Source organism: Lynx canadensis, chromosome F2 (genome assembly GCF_007474595.2).
Source record: "Lynx canadensis isolate LIC74 chromosome F2, mLynCan4.pri.v2, whole genome shotgun sequence".
In the NCBI taxonomy this organism is placed as follows: domain Eukaryota; kingdom Metazoa; phylum Chordata; class Mammalia; order Carnivora; family Felidae; genus Lynx; species Lynx canadensis.
In genome coordinates this window covers 74,714,518-74,736,029 of record NC_044320.2, presented here as the reverse complement: position 1 = coordinate 74,736,029, position 21,512 = coordinate 74,714,518, and the positions used below count along the sequence as shown (strand labels likewise).

The window sequence follows — 21,512 nt, the reverse complement described above, 5'->3', positions numbered from 1 at the left end:
AACTTGGGCATAACGGCCGAGGTTTTAGCGGTCACTGTAGACTGTGCCCATGAACGACGTTCGGGCTGCAAGCCGTGCGGAGCAGATGCGCCCAGGAGTTTGGGTCCCTGATACACGGAGCACCGTACTAACCCGAACAGCTACCTTAAATATCGGAGAGAAACACACTGCCACCTTCTTTCAGTCCTCCTGACATTGGGTTTTCGGTTACCCCAGCTGAATGCGAGCCTAACGGAGTGAGCAAACCTTGATGCAGGTGGAAGTGGAAAGAGCCTGAACTAAGGTGGTAGCACCGGGGACCCAGAGGGAAAAATGTCGGTGATGGTGGAGAGGCAGAGTAGATTTGATTCCTAAAGGATGGGGGAAGTGAGAGATGCAGTCCAACAGAAGTAGAGCATTGCACCGGGATTTCTAGTCTGGATGGTGTGGAGGGAGCCCTGCAGGGGGGTGGGGGGGGAGGGAGGAGGAGTAATGGGCGTGGTTAGAAGTCCCCAGGGCATCTACACCATGAGGAATCCAAGGGCAGAAACTTGAAGAAACTGATAATTTAAGGAGTGGGCAGTGGAAGAGGCCAGTAGGCCGATGATACCAAGGCCAAGGGCAGAGAGATTAATAATATCATCATGAGAAGTAAAATAAGATGAGGAATGAAATCCCCAGGGATCCCTGTTGGATGTGGAAGCTGGATGGCTTAGGAACCAACGTGAGGAGAGGAGATGGACAAATCCCTCTGGGCTCCATTTTAAATGATGCTGCTAAAGGAGAGCAGGGCGAGTTGCTGCCCCAGTGGGATGGAGATTTTTGTAAAGTTTATTTTTATTGTTTACAATTTTTTAAAATGTTTATTTTTAAGAGAGACAAACATTTAAAAATGTTTATTTATTTTTGAGAGAGCGCAAGCAGGGGAGGGGCAGAGAGAGATGGAAACACAGAATCCGAAGGAGGCTCCAGGTTGTGAGCACAGAGCCCGACGCAGGGCTCGAACTCACGAACCATGAGCTCATGTCCTGAGCCGAAGTCAGACGCTTAACCGACTGAGCCACCCAGGCACCCCTATTTTTATTATTTTGAAGTTTTGCATGGTGTTTAGTGTGCCTACAGGATGCGGGGAGCAACTCTTGGTGGAGAGGTTGAGGGTGTGCAAGAAGGTGCCTCCAAGAAAGCCCTGGAAGTCTTTGGGTGGAGGGCACAGGCCACAGGGTCAGCCCAAGCGGGTTCACTGCCTCCTTGGAGGCTGAGGACAAGAGGGGAAGTGGAGGCAGAAAGAAATGCCCCTGAAGATATTGGTTTGGGTCGCTGAGGGAGTTCGTACTTGTCGGATTCAACTTTCTTGGTGAGGTAGGAGCGGTTACCCTTGGGGAACAGTGAGTGATGGGGGGGGTGGAGAGTGAGCTGGGGGTGCCTGGATCAACCCCAAACAGGTCACTATCCTGGAAATGAAGGTGCCTAGGCCGCCCCAAGATCTCTTCACAGAACCATTCCGCCTGGGGCGTCTTGCGTCGCCTCGGCTGTGGTCGGCTGGCCCCAATTCTTGGTCACGTTTCTCTCGAGGGCTGACTCTCAGAGCTTGGGATTGGTCTAGTTTTGCTTTGTGTTTCAGGTACCTCCAATTCACTCTACCTCCAAGATTCGAACTGCTTTCCTTTGACAAACCACGACCCCCTCAGCGGTAGGACGCGGTGGGAGCGTAGAGATCGCTCATGGCCTGGAGTTCCTTTTCTATCTTGGCATCGGCATGGACTGTTTACATCTCTCCGAATTCATACAGGGAGGCCCCAAACCCGCAGTGTGGGGGTGCTTGGAGATGGAGATTTGGGGAGGCAATCAAGGACAGATCCGATCAGGCAGGGGGGCCCTTGTGAGGGGAGTAGTGGCCTTATAGGAAGAGGAACAGCTACAGGTCTCGCTCGGTGCCCGCACATGAAGAAGGGCCGTGTGAAGACACAGTGAGAAGAGGCCGTCTGCAAGCCAGGAAGAGAGCCCTCACCAGAAAGTGTTCTCTGGCATCTCGATTTTGGACTTCCCAGCCTCTAACACTACGAGAGAATAAATTTCTGTGGTCGAAGCCACCCAGTCTGTGGTATTTTGCATGGCAGCCTGAGCTGACTCCTACTGCATCACCAAATGAACAAGGAAAAGGACACAGTCACCTATTTTTATCCAGCCAAGCTCAGAATACCAAGAGTTCTTCTTGGTTCTTGAGCAGCGTGGGGACTACGGGACGCTAGATGACGTCATCCTGGAGGGCAGAGTGCCCGGTCCTGAGGTACAGCTCTCGTCCTTGAACCTTTCTCAAGGGTTGCTCCCGTGTTGGGCTCTTGATCATGGCTTCGTTAGGACTCCATTTCAAACGACGACCGGTACGAAACCCGGTTCAAGTGAGAACACTTGCTCCCCGTTGTATTAGGTCACCTTGGTGCACATTACCCTCTGGAACCCTCTCATTTACATGCGCTCTCTTCTCATATGAGCTCTTCAAGTAAATCTGAATTTGTTTAGACAATTTTATGGGTACTGTAAAACCACAATTGAATTTCAGGCCTTTGTAGAGGTCCCGCCAAGATGCACTCCAATTAGAAATAATTGCTGTTAATGCTGTTACGATGTGGTGGCTGCCCGCTATACCCCAGACCTTTGTTCTCCTAAATCCCTCGAGTCTCTTCTTTATTCTTCAGCTAAATAGACAGGCCCCTAGAATATACGCTTTTGGAATCGTAATATAGGAGCGATATTGTGCCTCTCTCTTAATTAACCTTGTTAAGCAAGGATTTGGAACATTAGCCGGTTAGGCTAAGAGGGCCTTTTGAGTCGCTCAGTACACATCTGCAGTTGAGTAGGATGTCCCTCTTGTGAAATAAAATGCCTTTTATTCTTTGGCATACCCCAAATACCTTTATTATTCTTTGAGAAATGGTGTGACAGGCTTGTTTAACGAAACAATGTGTGCAAAGCGCATAGCTTCGTGCCGGGCACAATGAAACCTTAGCTATTGCTTTTATTATTATAAAACAAGGTTCCCCCCCTCCCCCCTTTTTTTAAGGCTTTCTGAATGAAACGGAAATACAGGGGCAGAGTCAGAATCATGCAGGCGGCTCGAGATAAATCAGTCCGCAGTGGATTCCACTGATTCCACACTGCCTGAGACCACTGCCTTTCTAAGAGCATCTTACCCCACGACGTTCATGACTTGTTTATTTTGACTCTCACAGGGTCTTCCAAAGCACTTCTCATCCTTTCCTGCTCCCCGTACAAAAGAAGGTAAGAGACAAAGGCTGCTGTTTTTCTCCCGAGGCAGGCGCCCCCTCCCAGGCTGCGAAGGAGTTCCAGGGATACGGTAATGAACACAGTTTTCTTAACCTTGCTTTTATAGTTAATATCCAAATCATGAGAGCAGTTGGCCAGGCCATTAAGCTGCAAGAATACAACAGATTTGAGATAAAGGCAGCATCGACGAACACCAACGCGTAGAATTGCCCGTTCTGTGGAAAAATACAACACGAACCCCAACCTGAAGTGCTGAATTAAACATTTGAAATTAACCACATGGATATGTTTTCTGGACTAACAGGCAGCAGTTAAACTAGCTCAGTAGAAATGTCATTTTCAGAGTCAGAAGCAACCATTCTTTGATCTCTTCTAGGGAAAAAAATGTGCTCCTGTGTAGACTTTGGGCTAGAGTCACTGTCTCCCAAGTTCATGCAGGGAATGTGCAGGAAGGCTTCCTGACACAGTGGCTCCTGATGTACCCTCAGCAGCGCTGGCACTTAGTCTGTGAGCACACAGGGCATTAAGCAGTCAGCGTTGGTGTGACTGTGTTGGGAAGAAGGACACGGGAGGCTGGCCTGTCCTACACCTGGTGGCATAGGCTCAAAAAGGCCAAGGCTGAGAGCAGGGTGATAGAGAACCCAGAGCCCTGTGTCCTCTGTAAAGAGGGCATTCTAGCAATCTACAGTAAAACCTTGGTTTGCGAGCATAATTTGTTCCGGAAGCGTGCTTGTAATCGAAAGCACTTGTACCTGAAAGCGAATTTCAAGAACCATTGGCTAAGTCGTGATCACGTGACATTCGCTGTCACGTACTACGTGTATGGCAAGGCATCGTTCCTTTATCACGTCAAAACTTATTAGGAATGTTTGCTCATCTTGTGGAACACTTGCGGAACAGGTTACTTGCAGTGCAAGGTTTTACTGTACTCATTCATGCTCCTCACCTCTCACTCCGGTTCCCTGCTTCACTTGAGCCACCTCCCCCCCACCGTGACCAAAGTAAAGGGCAGTTCGTGAGAGAGAGGATTATTTTTCTCTCCCATCTGTTGCAAGCAGACTTGACAAAAACGGGCTATTTTTTTTTTTCATTAAAAAAAGAATAACCTAGCCAAAAAGCAGATAGCAACATTATTTGCAAAGGCATCAGTTGAAAATACGAGTCTAGATAACAGAAAAAGAAGGGTACTTGTAGTTTCCAGATATATCCTGTTGGACAAAAATACCGTTCTCCATCGAAATAAGCATTATGCACCACTGGGTATCGGATGGTGTCGGCCGTGGAGCTGGTCTTTAGTGTTTCTTGTTCTTGAAAACGAAGCCATCCATTATGTTAAAGATGCCCATAAAGTCACACAGAAGCAACGCTACCTTGACAGGCAAGATACTAAAGAGAACACAAGAGAAGGTTCCTCGGTTATTACCATGAAAGCACCTTTGCCAGTTCAGTTGAAGTGCAGTGTCACTGACTTGTTGTAGCTGAAGTCATTGGCATAGGCACACATTAGTGTGCATGCTTCAGGGTCACCCAGGGTTTGTGTACTACGTGGGAGGACACTTGCCCGGAGTCTCTCTACCTCTCCTTGCTTTATTTGCATTCACTTGTCTCCCTCCTCATGTCAGTGTCCAAAGCTCCACTGCACTATGTAATGATTGCTGGGAAGCAGGGAAGTCTGGTGGATTTGGATGAGCCTGCCTTGAGTCCTAGCTCGGTCACTTATATGCCAGCTCAGGCACATGACTTAGCCCTGGAGCCTGTTTCTACAGGTGTGAAACCAGTCATCGATCTTTCTTTTTTGGGACTCCTGTGAGGATTAGATGTAATAGGTCTCCAGACCTTTGGCAATATCCAGCCAAGGACTGCTCACCTTCTCCACCCCTGCTCACCTTTCCTAGCAGAGCACAGGCCCCGTCAACCCTGACATTCACACCACAGAGCTAGGGGAGGTACACTAAATAGCACAGGCACAGTACCACTCTTGTGCTAAGTGAAGCCTGGCCAGCAAAAGGATGTAGGAATGACATCGGTGTGTTGCACAAAGTAGATACAACTAGCTGCAAAGAAAAAGGCACTTCCTTAGGCAAGAGGGACCATGGCTACCAGCCATGATATCTACGTTCATATAATGAACAACTGTTGCCCAGAGGACTGGAATTGCTCATCGTGCCAGATGGCCAAGCTAGACCCAGGGAACGTTAAAACAACACAGATTTCAACGCCACAGTGGGGGAGTGGTTCAGTAATGGAATGTGCTTCCTTGCAAAGCAGGAAGCACATTCCCTGGGGGCGGGGCTGGGGGGGAAGGGGGGAGTGTAATTGGATGACCTGTTACAGTCCAGAAAATGAATTGAGATAGTGGGGATCGGCAGTAGCTGCAGCAATATGGCATCACAATTCCTGTAACTGGGGTCCCGTGCCCACAAAGTGCCGCTGAAGGTCTCAGCACTGAAACCCAATGGGGAGTCTCAGCACTGAAACCCAATGGGGGGCAGAGAGAACAAGCAAGGATGCTCCCTTGTGCTTCCGAGAGGTCGTTATGTTCTCAGGTTCCCCTCCCTCCCATTTTTTTTTTTTTTAACCATCTTATACTCCAAATTTATCCTCCAACTGCCAGCTTTACCCATACCACAGATTCCTGAAATGTTTGGCTTATTGTCTGGCCTTAACTTTGGGGCTCTGTCCTCGAGGAAGCATGGACACATTATCTGTTCCAACATGATTATTCTATGATGCCCACAAGAAAAATCATCTCTCCTTAAAAAAAAAAAAAAATCACTTCAGTCTGTCCACAGATCATTCAGGAAATACACTTCTTTTTGACCATAATGCAATACTAAGAGGGCGGGAAGAATCCAATTCCATTCTCTAGACTCTCACGGGAAACACTGCAACTATGGGAATTTGAGATCATGTCAGCAAAGAGACACAATGAAGGGATCAAAGTTCAGTCCTTTAACAGACAGTTTTTCAGTGGCCCCTCCTGGTAGGGGATAAGTTATTGACTGGCTTATTAGAGAAGTCATAGGAAGGTGATATTCTTACCTTTTAAGAACCATTGAGAAGTATAAAAACCTTGGCACGTATAAGTACACTTTCTCTTTCAGGATAGCATCGACTATCTTTTCAGCCACGTATTCTGGTTCCAGAATCGGTAACAGAAAAGGACGGCTAGGGAGTGAAAAAAAGCAAAAACAAAAAAGCCCAAGTTAATAAATTAATAACAATAAATCTCACAAATCAGGGATAAGAAAGATTATAAGACATTATTGCTTGCTTCCTTCCCTGCCAATTTGACCTATTTCTAGATTTACTGCTTTATTATCAACACGATAATAACACCTTTAATTTGAAATGGCGCAAGAGGATTCTAACTCATACACTCAGGTCACAATATGCAGCTAGGTGAAACCATATTAAATAGCTGCCCGTCATCTCCATGAGATGCAGATTTGGGCATCTGTGTCCCTTCAGTGATTCTCAGTCTTTCCATGGAGACAGGGAAGGGGGCAGGACAGAGTTTGGTGGCAGACAGTGAGGCCAGGAATGCTGGGGGGGGGGGGTACGGGGGGCAGGTCCGGTTCCAGGGGTGGTAGGAGCTGGACCCAGCCTTGAGAAAGCATCCACAGTAAACTCAGTATCTTCAACACAAAGACATCTGAAGAAAGAAAAATATTCTGAAACCAATTATAGATCAGGCTGAATCTGAAGACATTTTTAAAGAACATTAACAAATAGAATAAAATAAAATAGGTGGTCCATCATTTTTAAAAATGTAGTTTTATTTATTTATAAAAAATTTCAGTGTTTATTTTTGAGAGAGAGCGTGCGTGCATGAGTGGGGGAGGGGCAGAGAGAGAGGGAGACACAGAATCCGAAGCAGGCTCCGGGCTCTGAGCTGTGAGTGCAGAGCCCAATGTGGGGCTTGAACCCACAAACCGTGAGATCATGACCTGAGCCCAAGTCGGACACTCAACTGACTGAGCCACCCAGGTGCCCCCCTAAAATGTAGTTTTTCTTAAAATCGAAGGATGTACTTACACAGTAGAACAACCTTCAAACATTCCAGTGTTTATAAAAAATGGGCACACGATAGTGGTCTTGATCCCTGTTAGTTTCTGGACTATTGTTTCTGTAAATACAGATTCAGCAAATCCATAGGCTGCAAATTTACTTGCACAGTAATCTGAAAAAGGCAAACGACACTAATGTTTATACTGGAATTTTCAAACGGCATTACATCGAGGTTTCCTCATAACACTAATACCGACAAAGGATGGGACAAGTTCAGAGTTAGTTTGTATGGCCTTGGTCTGTGCCCACTGGAGGAAGCGAGGGGCAAGTGGGAAGGAACACTGTCACTTCAAGGTTGGTTGACAAGGACCAAGGGCCCTCTCGGAGAAGCAGGGCCCCGGGGGTGCCTCCCACGGGTCACAATGCTAGACTTCACTTCCACTTTCACCTTGACGGGTCATCAGACCCTCTGCTAGCTGTTACGCAGGGCACAGCATGTGCAACTGGTCCCCGTCCCAAAGAATTTCAACACAATCAGGGTGGGGAGACACACACAAGAATAAATAAAATAATACAGGAGGTAGAGTCCAGGCTGAAGAGATCAACGTGGGTCACAACCCTCAGATCAAGTTTTTTCCTAACTAGGACTCTTTCTTCCGACTCTTCTGGAGAACGTCAACCTCTACCTCTTATGCATCCTGCAAACGCAGGGTGAATGGAAAGTGGCCTTCACGTCCTTGGTGGGCTTTTGGTCTACAATTGCACTCACTCCAGAGGAATGGAATTACTCATCGTGCTAGATGGCCAAGCTAGACCCAGGGAACGTTAAAACAATATAGATTTTGAACTCAAGGCATGGAAACGTTTGGAGAAGAAAAGGCATTTCGGTAGACTTTGACTTTCCTTTTCCTCACACAATCAGAAGGGGCAAACCTGTTGTTCATCCTCGTTCTGGAGGGAAAGCAGCTACCGCAACCAGCAAGACTCGGGTCCCCAGATTGGCCACGGGTTAGCCGGTGGGGGGAGGGGAGGGGAGAGGGGGAGTCCCAAGCAGCTTCCAGGGTCCTCTGAGTCATTTGGTGTAAATGCGGTTCACTGAGCCCCTTGATCTCTGAGATTCAGTTGAGCCGATATGGCCCGGGACTCGGGCAGCCTGCATCGTAAATGGCATGCCTGGGGATTCTGCTGCCAGGGAGCCAAGAGAACACCGTGGGGATTACAAAAAGCTCACACATTCCTAAGGTGAACAGGGCGCCGGACGGTCTTGCATCCTTGCCAGGAAAAGGATTCAGAGAAGCTGCAAATAGCCCCGTGCGAGTCCAAAGACCCGTGAGGTAATAACAAAATGCAGTGGATTCCAAGGAGGCTGGAGGAAAGGAGGTCCTGCGTTCAGGGAGGTGTGTGTAGACGGCTGGCATCTGGGGTGGCCAGTGGTTCTGAAAACCCGGTTCGCGGAACCGATTCGAACTGTGTTAAGACCACTGTGCGCCGTCTCGAGCCGCGAGTCTTCAACCAGCGGAAAAGCAGAGAGGTCGATTTTCGGTTTCTTGGGCTGGAGAAACTTTCTCCAGACCCACAGCCGAAGGGGACCACTCGATGGAAACTTCCGAAGGCCCAGTGCTTCTCCTCACCATCCTGATAACAGTACCAGGGGGATTTGGGGGGGGGGGGGGACTATGCTAACCACTTGTATAAAAAAATTAGCAGTCAGGTGTCTCTCTCTCTTTCTTTCTCTCTTTTAAATGTTTATTTATTTTGAGGGGGGGGCACAAGCAGGGGAGGGGCAGAGAGAGAGGGAGAGAGAGAATCTCAAGCAGGCTCCACAGAGCACACAGCCTGAGGCAGGGCTCGTGAACTGTGAGATCATGACCTGAGTTGAAATCAAGTGTCTGACACTTAAGTGACGGAGCCACCCAGGCGCTCCTCTTTCTCTTTTTTTCATTCCAGGGGATTGCATGGACCCAACGATCCCAAAGTGCAGAGTTCAAGTTTGTGTAAGCATATCTGATGGGCAGTTTTGAGGCACAATGTTCTCCACCACTTACCTTGTGGAATGTATCTCTGGATTTATTCCCCTTTATCATTAGTACCTGAGGTCAATGTTGATTATTCAGAGCTGAGTAAGACAAGTTATAAAAGAGTTTGTGAGTGCAAAATATTACATTTCTCTTACCTGCCAGTTTATTTACTCCAACTAATCCAGCTGAACTTGAAATGCAAACCAAATGGCCATGATCATTAGCTATCATAGCAGGTAGAAAGCATTTATACGTCTAAGAAAGGCAAAGAAGACTGTTAACCTTTTATACTTTTTTTCAGACGTTTCTGTATGATGAAGAAAGTCTTTTAAGTTCATAAAAATACCTGAAGGCACGGGGATATAAAAAATTTAAACATCTGGAAAGTAAGCTTCTTAACTTGTTTAACCTTTAAATCAATATTTTTCTGATGGCAGTTCTAATATTATTAAAAATAATTTATTCAGACTTACATTTTGCTCACATTTGACTTTCAAAAACACACTATTCAGACAGTAATTGAAGCTGTACGGGACAGCCTGAACTATGGTGGGGACAATCCATAAACCAGTAAGAGAACTCGGAGACATGATTATTCAGATTAATATTGCCTTTCTCCCCCAACTTCGGTCATGTTTGAATTTCAAATTTTTCTGAATATTGTTCATCGGACACACCGCTGTTGGCTTTGGTTTAAAAATTCCACTTTCGGGGTGCCTGGGTGGTTTAGTCGGTTAAGTGATATTGGCTCAGGTTGTGATCTCACGGTTCACGGGATCGAGCCTCGAGTCGGGCTCTGCACTGACAGCATACAGCCTGCTTGGGATTTTCTCTCTCCCTCTGTCTGCCCCTCCCCTGCTCACACACGTGTGTGTGTGTGTGTGTGTGTGTGTGTGTGTGAGCAAGTGTGTGCTCGCTCTCTCTCTCTCAAAATAAATAAACTTAAAAAAATTAAATAAAAACATCACTTCGTCTTGAAATTCATCTCTACTTCTTTGAATAATGGTTTCTTATTTGTATGTCATGTCATTAAAGAGAATATGCTAGAAAAAGAGGACCTATGCTGTGTCTCAGTACTACAGAACACCTTCACTTTTGATTTGGGACCTGGAAAGAAAGAAGGTAAAGGAGAGAGAAATGAGCTTTGATAGAAGATATATTCTACAACAAAAAAGTAATTCATTAAACAGGAATAACTGCATACTTACATGAATTTATGTTTCATATTTACTTTCAAATGTGAGTAATACGAATAAATATGAGAAAAGGGATTTCTTATAAAAGTCAAAGAACGTTTGCATGCATCGAATGAGTTTCAGAAAGAAACTAACATGTAGGGAGAGGTGGAAGAACAAAATGAGCCAACAGTGCAGCATAATAAAAAGCCCCCTGAGTTCCGACAGTCTGAGGTGAGTCACTTCTTCCCGGGGACGCATCCCTTGGGAGCATGGTCACCATGAGCTCTCTGACCCTCTAGCAAGTAAGTGCCTGCTCCGTGCAGAGGCTCAAAGAATGTATGCAGACTTGCCCAGAGTGTCAAGAGTGAGGCTAATGTGGGGCAGGGACACGCCAGCATTGTGGGGACAACTAAAGGAAGAGGGAGAGAGAAGGAAAAGACCAAGGACAACAGAGAGGAGGAAAAAGAACCCAGCATGAGATTATGGCTTTATCTTCATTCTGGCTGAATAATCTAATTTCATTCTAAAGAAGGAGAGGCACATTTGGGACAGGGTAACATAAATCACTTGCAGTGAAGTTCCTTCCTCCTGAAGGAACGTGGCGGCCGCTTAGTTCTGAATGTTTCCATCTTTCTCCTGGAAACGATACAGAATGCCAAAAATACCACCACGCAAGGATGCTTTTGGTGAAACTAGGGGACAGAAACCTACGAAGTCCAAATAACATTTGAAGGCCACCACATGGGAGTTGGGTGGGGAGGTCAGGTGGGAAAGCGTGAGGAGAGGGGAGCTCAGGAGTCTCCAGCAAAGACTCCCTCCCAGCAGAGAGGCTGCCCAGGGCAACAGGAACAGGGAGAGGCAAGCCGGGGCATATGCGTGGGTGCGGAGGCATGGCAAGACAGGCTTCGGCAAAGACCAGGAAAACACAACTTCTGCAAGGAAGACCATCACCTCTGGAGATCAGGAGCTGTGCCCCTTAACGTCCATGGTACCTGTGCTGTGCCCTTTAATGTCACCGAGGCTACAGGAAGAAACTTTCCTTTCCTTGATTGGATACTGGGCCAGGTGACGATACATCTTGGTTTGCCCAGAATAGACCCGATTAATGCCTGCTTATTAATAATGCCCTCTTCCACTTTATTTTATTTTATTTTCTGTTATTTCTAGATTTTTTTACCTCCTCCACTTCCAAAAGAGTTCCAACTTAGGCGAATGATGAGGTCAGCCTGGTCATGTATGTGGTGTCATTTCTGTGGAGCCTCGAGCAAATCTTTTGACTCCTCTGATCCCTTATTTCCTCGAGCTGTATCAAGGATTACGCAGGAGGTGCCTAGGATAGCACCCGAGATAGGCTGGCGATCGATAAATGATAGTAAAGACATGGGCAAAGTTGTGTCTTTGCAAGATTCCCGAGCAGGGGCTCAGGCAAGTGCAGGCTAAGTTGGATGAGGAGTCTAAAACTGAGAAGCCTGTGCTTTATTGACACGTGAATACAATTGTAAGAGAATAAGAAGAAGTACGTCTAAATTCTGAGTAACTGTATATTTGTTATGAGACGAGAAAATAATTACCCACAAATGTGCTTTGAAATTCACATCTAAAGACTTTTCCATCAGGTCATCTGGGCAGTTGAGGAAATCGCTGCCTGTCACAACTCCGGCATTGTTGATCAGGATGGAGACATCGCCAACTTCTTTTTTAACCTGAATTGAGTAACAAGAGCCACACCACCCACAGAGTAATTCCTTACGTGATCGAAGTTTAATTTTCCCACAGTTTTTAGACGCTTCTTATCCTCATTTACGTCCTTTGCAAACAAAGCACGTTTCATTTCCCTTGCTGAGTTTGCAGAGCATCAGAGATCCAAGTCTGATGGTTTTCTTCTCATTTCTTCCCCCCTCCGTGCCCCCCTTCTTAGGACGGTTCCACCACTGCAGGGCCGTCGGCCTTAACAGAGCGGTTAGAGCTATCCTCATACTTAGCGATCAGTCGCTTTGTGGCAGGCTCTGTGTATGTAGCAGGTGATTTCAATCACTGCGACAGGACCTAAGGCATTATAGGCGTGACGTATAAATTAAGACCCAGCCCACACTGAGAGGGGGGTGGAGCAGGAGGGTGTGGAGAAAGCGCAAAATTCCTAAACACGTTTTACACTCGAGGCACAGCGCAGAACCCGTCTGTCCTGCTTGGGCTAGTGGGCTGGTTTTCTTCTCCCTGACACAGGCTTCTGGGTACTAAGATGTGTCAAGAGAGGATCTGAGTGGGCTCCCTTTGTCGGCCGGAGTAGGCACTCAGTAACTTTTATTTCAGAAATAAAATGTCGGGGTGTGACCCTGGGGCCTTCCGCTTACGGTGAATCTTTAGCTTGTCATCTTGGCTCTACTGGCAGAAGGGAGCACGGGATTTTCCAGGATTGGCCACGGGAGAGGGTGGTGCCCCTCTGCTCCCTTCTGTGTTCTGAATTTCATCACTGTGATCTGTATCACACAGCAGGGCCTCTGTCCCCAGGTCAGCGACAGCCACCGGCTGCAGGTGCCCCATGCTCAACAGGAAGCTCACGCAGTACTCTCGCATCTCTAGCTCTGTGTGTGTGTGTGTGTGTGTGTGTGTATGTGTACACCTGCGTATACGGTAGCAGTCGGCACAGAGGGGGACATATTACTGACACCACCTGAGGCTGTCTGTCATGTGAGGTTGTGGGTCCTAGCAACGAGGCTGATGTGTTGGGTATTTATTTGTTACCCAACTAGATGGGTGGCCTAGGGAAAAACCTTAGGACGAAATACAGACTAAGAAAAGCTCACACTTCACGGTAGAGTTTTCAGATAAAAGCAGTCAAAACAATCTAAATTAGAGTTTTATTTGGAGAGTAGCTAAAATACGTCGCCAAATTCAAGCTGAACGGCTGTCAAGGCTAGCCACAACCAGCCCTACCTGAGGCAGAATCAGGTACGGGCTTCCGGTTACGGAATAATGAGTAAATCACAGGAACGGAAGGCACAGCGTGAGGAATGTCGCCAATGGTACTGTGGTAGTGTTGCACGGTGACACCACACCTGTGGTGAGTGGGCTGTGACACATAACAGTGTTACCACATCACCATGTTGGACACCTGAAGCCAGGGTGCCATTGTGTGTCAACTACACTCAACTGAAAAAAAAAAAAAGAAAGAAAAAAAGAAAAGCTGGTCCGGGCTGTGGACCGGAAGACAGTACTAGCATTAGAGGCTGACACGTTAGCTCAGAGTCAGGGGTGGCAAGGCTAGAAGTGACATCCAAGGGAAATAAACAGGGGCATGTATGTCCACTGTGGCCTCTCACATAGATCAAGCGTGTTCTCAAACACTTGACCAAATAAACATCAGACTTTAATTTCAAAATGGCCTCCAGGGGCGCCTGGGTGGCTGCGTCTGTTGAGCCTCCGACTTCGGCTCAGGTCACGATCTCACAGTTCGTGGGTTCGAGCCCCATGTCGGGCTCTGTGCTGACAGCTCAGAGCCTGGAGCCTGCCTCGGATTCTGTGTCTCCCTCTCTCTCTGCACCCCCCTCCCCCACCGGTGACTTATGCTCTGTCTCTCTCTGTCTCTCAAAAATAAATAAATTAAATAAAAATTAAATAAATTAATTAATTACATTAAAAAATTTTTTTAATGGCATTTAGGCTTGTATCTTTGCGGTATATGAAAATTATATCTCTATGAATCATGGTTTAAATGTACGGGGCTAAGCATCCGTGATAAGATTTTTCATGTGAATAACCTTCCTTCCTATTGATTTATCTATTTAGCATATAGGTTGATCTTCATCTATTTTTTTTTTCTGTTAAAGGACTCTCTTGTTCCAAAGTCTGCTTTTTTCCTTTAAATTAAACTTGGAAAGACATCATGAGTATTCAGCCCCTGCCACACTAGAGCCAAAGGGACCAGGTTTAACTGTATGTGACTTACATATTTATTACTGGCCAATGACAGCCTAATAAAATGCTCACCCGTGGGATGAGAGTAAGCTTGTCAGTATCGTGTACAAGAGACAGAGGGTAGCATCTAAGGTAAAGGCCACCGACTCTAGTTTTTAACTAGTTTCCTTCTTCTGCGATCACTACGCTCCTCACTGTAAGAATATGGCCACAGACCCCGCCTGATAGGTCTAGTGACATTCCCACACAAGCTGTGCCCGCCTGTCAGTTAAGCACTGAACTTTGGCTCAGGTCACGATCTCACAGTTTGTGGGATTGTGGGTTCGCACCCCGTGTAGGGCTCTGTGCCGACAGCGCGGGGCCTGGCGCCTGCTTCGGATCCTGTCTCTGTCGCTCTCTCAAAAATAAGTAAACATGAGGAGTGCTGAGAGGAGTTGTTTGCAGTCGGCACGAGTGAGCGTGCCAGGCCATCGGTGCTTTAAGTGCACAGGGATGAAGCTGTGAGCTCAGCAATAGCAGAGACATACTTGTGCTTCGAGGGAGGCGCGCGCTTGTCAGGTTTGGGTCCCCGGACTGTACCGGGCTGCCTGTGACGGAAGCTGCAGTTACCGATGCGGAAAACTGAAACAAAACTTCAAAGCACACCCACCAGCCGGTGACCTGCCAGGAGACAGTGAGGCGGGAAGCAGCAAAGGGGATTCGACTCAGGGCCTAGAAATTGTGCCAGAACATTCCAACGTAGCGGGTTCCTTCCTTCTCACTAAACTGGGGAATTCTGGGTGTTGCCACAAGGGCGGCCCGGGACAGTGATGTGTGGAGTACTCATGAGGACGCGAGGGGAGAGAAATCCTCATGAGGGAGAAGAGGCAGCCATTGTGCGACTATGTGCCTCCACGCACTAAGGAAACCCTTACCGTTGCCTGCTGGAGTGGTGACGTCCTGCCAGCCTTCTTTACACGGGCAGCGGTATCATCGCCAAAGGAGCAACTGTGGTTAAGGGTCTTTGGGATGAATACGATATTCTGTTTTTCTCATGACTATTTAGGCGAAATATACATTCATGTGAAAGGCACTGTGGTGTGGTGGAAATAGCCGGGTTTAAACTCAGACAGGAAATGGGGTCGAGTCCTGGCTTAGTCACGGGCTAGCTCCGGGACCCTGAGCAGATTGTTCAAGATCTCTGTGCCCCCTTTTCCCTCCAAGAAACGGGCTGCCCCCTGCCTCTTCTACTGTAACAGGGGAAAGCACAGTCCATATTGCCTGGTATGTAGTGGGTGTATTTTGGAGTCAACAGACTCAAGGCCAAGCTCGGTCTTTGCCACTTGTTAGCTGTTTCTTGGGTGAGCTACTTACCTCCCTCAGCCTCGGTTTCCTTATTTGGGAAATGAAGATAATATTGGACCTCACTTTATAAGATTATGATACAATATAGATGGGCTGCTTAGTGCGGTATATTGTATACAGTGACCTCTCAAAAATCCTCATTCCCACTCCCCGATACTTTTTAAATTAAAGGGATGCTGGAGACAGGCAAATCTGCACCGAGCAAGGGGTTGAGACAAAGAGGAGGATGCACGTGAGCGAATCTGTAGAGAGAGCTCACCGCCCACAGGAGATGGCGAGACGCAACACCTACCTGCTCGGCCACTCTGTATATTTCTTCCTTTTGGCTGCAGTCGCAAGTGTAGGCATAGACTCTTGTGGCTCCGGCTTCCCGAGCCATCCTGCATGTTTCCTCGTTCCCCTCCTTGTTAATATCCCAGAGAACCAGCACCGATCCGAGGTGGGCAAATCTGAGGGCCAAGAGCCTTCCCAGTCCTCTCCCAGCACCGGTGATGAGCACGATTTCACCAGCAACGTTCTTCCGCGGTCTGGGGATGAAGGTGAAAATCATGGTCTCCAGAAGAGCAATCACTGATTTTCCTAAGAAGGTGATCAATTCCTTGGCGAACTTCAGGTTGGAAGCCATGCTGTGGCTGAGACCTACAGAGAAAGAGAGACCCACATAAAGACCTCGGTGACCATTCCCTCTGAGTGTGCCATCTACGTGGAGCGCAAGCTTTCTGAGATAGTGGAAGAAACTGGCTGTGTAAATGAAGCTTCTCTCTTGGGGCATGGTGGGACCCTTAGGAAATTGTTGGGAGCTCAATTGCTGTTTCTTGTCTCATTCTACGGATGGAGCTGGAGATCACCACGAATGGGGATGTGGTTCACCCAAGGCCTTGGCTGCCGTTTAGCGCAGGGCCTGCTGAGTTCATTTATTACGTCCGCCGAGCACCGATGCCAGGCAGGTCTGATGCTGGGCACTGGGGCTGAGGGGGTGGGTAGCCTCCCATGATCTCTGCCCTCATGAGCAAAGGGTCTGGTTGAAGAAACAGACATTGAGCAAAATAAAGAATGACAGGGTGCTATGGAGAGTAGACAGGAGATCTGATTTAGACCGGGTGCTGGGGAAGAAGCAACAGGAGGGATTTGCTGGAAGGTGGCATTGGAGCAAGTAGTCAACTGATGAATGGCCAGCGGTAGAGAGAGCTGGGAGCAGCTTGACCGACAGAGGGGAGAAAGAGCCTGAGGCTCGAGGAAGGTTTGGCCTGTGTGTCCAACACGGCCCAAAGAATTAGAGCGCTGGCGGTAGGGGGCATGGATGTTGCGGGGTGCTGGTTTCACCAGGCTTTGGATGAAATGGCCCTCAAAGTCTCCGCCGTCTTTGTTCACATTTATTTTCACACAGTCGCCTTTGGATGACTGACTGGGCTTCTCAGGCCCTGCGCGGTTTGGAAGGAAGGTGCTCTGAAGGGCAGACAGCGGTTTGCACGCTCTTATTTTAAGCTCACTCGCGGGACGTGTGGCTTGAGAGCTACAACAATGAGGGTCAGACTTCCCCCAGTAATAGGGCACCCCGGGCACCGTGCCCCGGCTGCAGCCTGGTCACTGCTAACACTTCTTCCGGGGAAAACCCACACCAGCTTATCAATGCCCCCTCCGGGAGTACCGCTGTATAAATCCACGCCCAAAGGCCAGAGGTCCACGCCTCTCCTCGCTGGACTCCAGCACCATCTGGGTGCTTAGAAGTCTCACCACTGACCTGGGGGGAGGTTCTTAATGCCACAGGCTCTACACTCCAGCACTCTACCATCTCCACATGGGCACGACCTAAGACCCGGGGCAAGGTCCTACCACTTACTGCTGTCTCGGCAGATGCTTACTAGGTTCTTAAGAGCCTGGCATCCTGAGGTCTGCTCATCTGGGGTTTAGGGTGTCTGCTGGGGATCTGCACAGGTGGTGAGGTGTAGAGATTAAAGTGTGCACTGGGGGGCGCCCGGGGGGGCTCAGTCGGTTGTGAGCGTCCGACTTCGGCTCGGGTCACGATCTCACCAGTTTGTGAGTTCGAGCCCCACGTCGGGCTCTGTACTGACAGCTCAGCGTCTGGAGCCTGTTTCAAATTCTATGTCTTCCTCTCTCTCTGCCCCTCCGCCACTCGCACTCTGTCTGTCTCTCGCAAAAGTAAATAAACATTAAAAAAACATGACAGCGTGCGTTGGAATGCTGGATCTGCCACTGACCTCTCGGCAACCTTGGTAAAAATGATTTTTATCTCTTGTGCCTCAGTTTCTTCTTCTAAATAAGGGGATTCCACAGCAGGCACCAATGGGGGCAGCTGTGGAAGTGAAAAGACTTAATACAGGTAAAGTAATAGGGTGTGTAATATGGCCACGATGATCTCTTATGAAACTTCTGAGCCAATTGGAAAGAAAAAAAGGTCCTCGTTGCTCTGCACACGGCTCCCTCCAGGGTGCATGGGGTGGGGGTGGGGCAAGAGGGATTGGGCTGGATTTCAGCACCTGCCGGCAGGTTACTCATCATCTCAGGCTCTACTCCTAATGCTCATCATGTGGGGGCCTTGTTAGAACAAAGCCAGGCACATAACAGCAGCAAAATGCCTGTGCGTGAGCTAGAGCTCCGACTGACGTTCCTGCTGGCATGTGAATTATAATCCCTGTTCATAATAACAAAGGATGGTTATAGGAAGTATCCTTACCAACAAAAGTAAATGCGGGGTTCGGTTTCAGTGTCAAGACTGTGCCTTATGTAGTTACAGAGCACATTAAATGTAATCAGGTTATAGACACCTCTTTGGTGTCTCCATCCCATGGCCTCTCACTACTTGGTTCAAAAGCGGAACTAACTGGGGGAGCCTTTAGAGCCGGCAACCCTCGATCTCAGAGTCGTAGGTTCAAGCCCCACGTTGGGTATATACAGCTTATTTTATTTTATATACTGTTTTAAATTTCTTAAAAAGTTTATTTATTTTTGAGAGAGAGAGAGAGAGAGAGAGAGAGAGAGAGAGAGCAAAGGAGGGACAGAGAGAGAGAGGGAGACACAGAATCCGAAGCAGGCTCCGGGCTCTGAGCACAGAGCCTGACACGGGGCTCAAACTCACGAACCCGTGAGATCGTGACCTGAGCTGAAGTCGGCCGGACGCCCAACAGACGGAGCCACCCAGGCGCCCCAGAGCTTATTTTCAAAAAGAAACAAACAAACAAACACAGTAAGCTTAACTATTTGGGGGCAATGTGAGCAGGTGCCGTTCTCTTCCCAGCCCAGGAGGCGGCAAAGTGCTCCGGTAAGAGGTATGGGATGAATGGGGGGGGGGGGCGGCGGGGAGGGAGAGGCAGACGCACTGAGCAGCAGAGAGCTGGGGACCGAGGCAGCGTGGACGGAAGAGGATACCAGGGACGGATCCCGCCCTCTGCTCCGGGACCGGGCGGGGACGCTAGCAGCCCTTCCTTCTGGGTCTCGCGAGTCTGAATCTCGGGGACAAAGCGGCGCTCCCTCCGGCTCACCTGCCCGCGCCCTTCCCCCACCTGACCACCCTCTCCGCCCACCCCCCCCCCCCCGCCCCCGCCGCCACGGTGTCACAGGGTTCCCGCCCGCGGGTGCGGGCGCTGGCGCGGCGCGGAGCCCCGTCCCCGTGGAGGAGGTCTTGCCCGGCCCTGGCCCCGGATCAGGACTCGGGTAACTCACCCGGGACACGCTGCCCTCGCTGTCCGCGGAGAAGCAGTCCCTGCTACGCGCACCGCCTCACTGGCTCGTGGCGGGCGAGGCTCAGGGGTTTATTCCCGCAGCTGGCCCGAGGCCAAGGGTAGGTCAGCCGCGCCCGCGCAGTGGGTGGAGCCGCCCGGGGCTCCCGCAGGCCACGTAGGCCCGCGCTCCTTCTTTCCTGCCTTTCTTTTCCCCCTGGCGGCCAGATGTACAGGCCGGACATTTATTTGGTCGCCGTGGCCGGACGCGCGCGCCGGGATTTCGAAGAGTCATCCCTGGGTGTCGAAAAATTCCGACATCCAGGCTGCCTCCTGGATTATGAAGTCAGAATTTCTGGGTTGGAAAGGGCCCAGGTATCAGCACGGAAAAAGTTCCCCAAGTGTTTCCAAAGAGCAGTCCCGAGGGTGGGAACCGTTGTGTTAGAGAACAAAAAGGAGGCAAGGTGCAGAGTCCTTGGATGGGGGCGGGGTGGGGGGGGGGCGACGCGGTTTGCCCGAAGGGAGCCAGGTCAGGTCTCTGCGCCTCGCAGAACGGGGCACAGATGCGGAGTTCTCCAGCAGAATCTGACTCCTGCAGTCGAGGTCAACAGCTTCTCTGGACCTGTGGCTGTAAGGAAGGTGGGTGTGGGAGAGACGCTTGGAAGGAGTGGGGTGCTGGGCAGGAGTGGGTGCGGCGCTGGCAGGAGGCCAAGAAGTAGGCGGGGGCGAAGTTTGTTCTAAGGAGATGAGGTTGATGGCTTCTCGGCCTTTTGGCTAAGATCAAGTGGAAGGAGATGAGGTTGAGAAAAAGTCAACAATGGACTCTGGCCCAACCATTGTTTATTGAACACCTGTGTGTACAAAGATCTAGAAGATAGAGCAATGCTGCAACCTTGGAGGAAAAAAGATGTTCAGTTAACGTTAGATAATCCTCTAATACCGCACACATCACTGCTGAAAGGCTTTATTATATAGGGTGGAGTTTGCTGGGTGGCCTTAGAAGCTGAAATATCAGTGAGTTATGGGGTGTTGAAGGAAAACCGGGGAGTGAGGGTAAGACCGCATTTGGAATTCACCCAGGGACACACGTCAGTGTTGTGAAGGCTCAAAGGAGAGCAGGTTAGCCAGTTGGGTGTGGAAAGAACCGCACAGTTTTCCCTACGAAGGAACCCTAGGTTGTATGAGCCTGGAAAAGCAGGTGCAGGGAAGAGCCTTGAATGTCATTTCAGCACGCAGGAGGTTACTTACTTGTGTTCTGTAGGCTGCGGTGAGCTGGGGAAAGCATTTGCTTAGCTGTGCTGTCTGAAGGTGAATGGGGCAGGCCGGGGGTGCCCTGGTTTTAGCTCTGTAATCATCGCATGAGGGTATGTGCCGTGCAAGACTCTGTACGGCTCCGGAGAACGGCAGAACTTTTCGGAGCGATGGGGAGACTCATTCCTGAACCGCACATGTATGGATGATAGTGTCGAAAGTTCAGAAATAACAGGCATAAAACCAGCGAATCACCGAACCAGCAATTAGCCAAAGCTTATTGCGCACACACCAGAAAGTTTGCACGCTGGAAACACACACACAGACCAAAACGTGGAATGAGTCTCATACGAAAGCAGCTTGTACAGTGAGAACGCAGTGACTTTATTCTTCGCTGCGATTGGTTGTAATGTCGGAATCTTCTTAAATGATAGGAAACTGGGTCAGTGGTTACCACATACCAACCTTGGGAAACAGTTCGAGTTTTGTCAGAGGTATAGGCAAGAAAGAAGCCAGGTCAAGGGAGTCTTACAAAATAAGCTGAAATTCGGTTTTGCTTTCATAACGACACTGGTTTTGTCTGCTCGGGGAATTTTGAAGGCTGGTCTCTGATGGTTTTTTTATTCTAATGATAGGCATATATGCCTTGTGCCCGGCGTGTGGACAGTAGGGGCCATTCTGGATGAGGAGAGGTTCCAGGCTTCGGAGACAGAATGGGCCAACGTGTGGAGGTGAGTGACACCAGGGAGTGGCAGTGGACTCTGGCCTAGACGAATTGGTCATGGCCTTCAGATCACACCTCCTGCCTGTAAGAAATCAGATGGGCAGCCAGTGGAAAACACCAGCCTACGTAC

General features: G+C 49.0%; 1 protein-coding gene and 1 long non-coding RNA gene across 3 annotated transcripts in view; one reads left to right on the top strand and one right to left on the bottom strand.

Moving 5' to 3' along the window:
- Nucleotides 1-2,869: 2,869 nt before the first annotated feature.
- On the bottom strand, nt 2,870-19,602 carry SDR16C5 (short chain dehydrogenase/reductase family 16C member 5). 2 transcript variants are annotated; one of them, XM_030304047.2, is made up of 7 exons: nt 19,412-19,601; nt 16,023-16,369; nt 12,043-12,174; nt 9,449-9,548; nt 7,303-7,447; nt 6,307-6,432; nt 2,870-4,650 (listed from the first exon to the last, which is right to left on the bottom strand). In XM_030304047.2, exons 2-7 carry the CDS (start codon nt 16,353-16,355, stop codon nt 4,557-4,559), a joined length of 930 nt encoding a protein of 309 aa, XP_030159907.1. In that variant the 5' UTR covers nt 16,356-16,369; nt 19,412-19,601; the 3' UTR covers nt 2,870-4,556. The 2 variants fall into 2 exon arrangements, with proteins under 2 accessions (XP_030159907.1, XP_030159908.1); XM_030304048.2 differs by lacking the exon at nt 12,043-12,174 and having other exon boundaries at nt 19,412-19,602.
- Nucleotides 19,603-21,237: 1,635 nt separating this feature from the next.
- LOC115506174 overlaps nt 21,238-21,512 on the top strand; it is a 72,000-nt gene continuing 71,725 nt past the window's right edge. The window contains exon 1 of the long non-coding RNA XR_004343183.1: nt 21,238-21,389. This is a non-coding gene — a long non-coding RNA (uncharacterized LOC115506174). The remainder of the gene's footprint in view (nt 21,390-21,512) is intronic.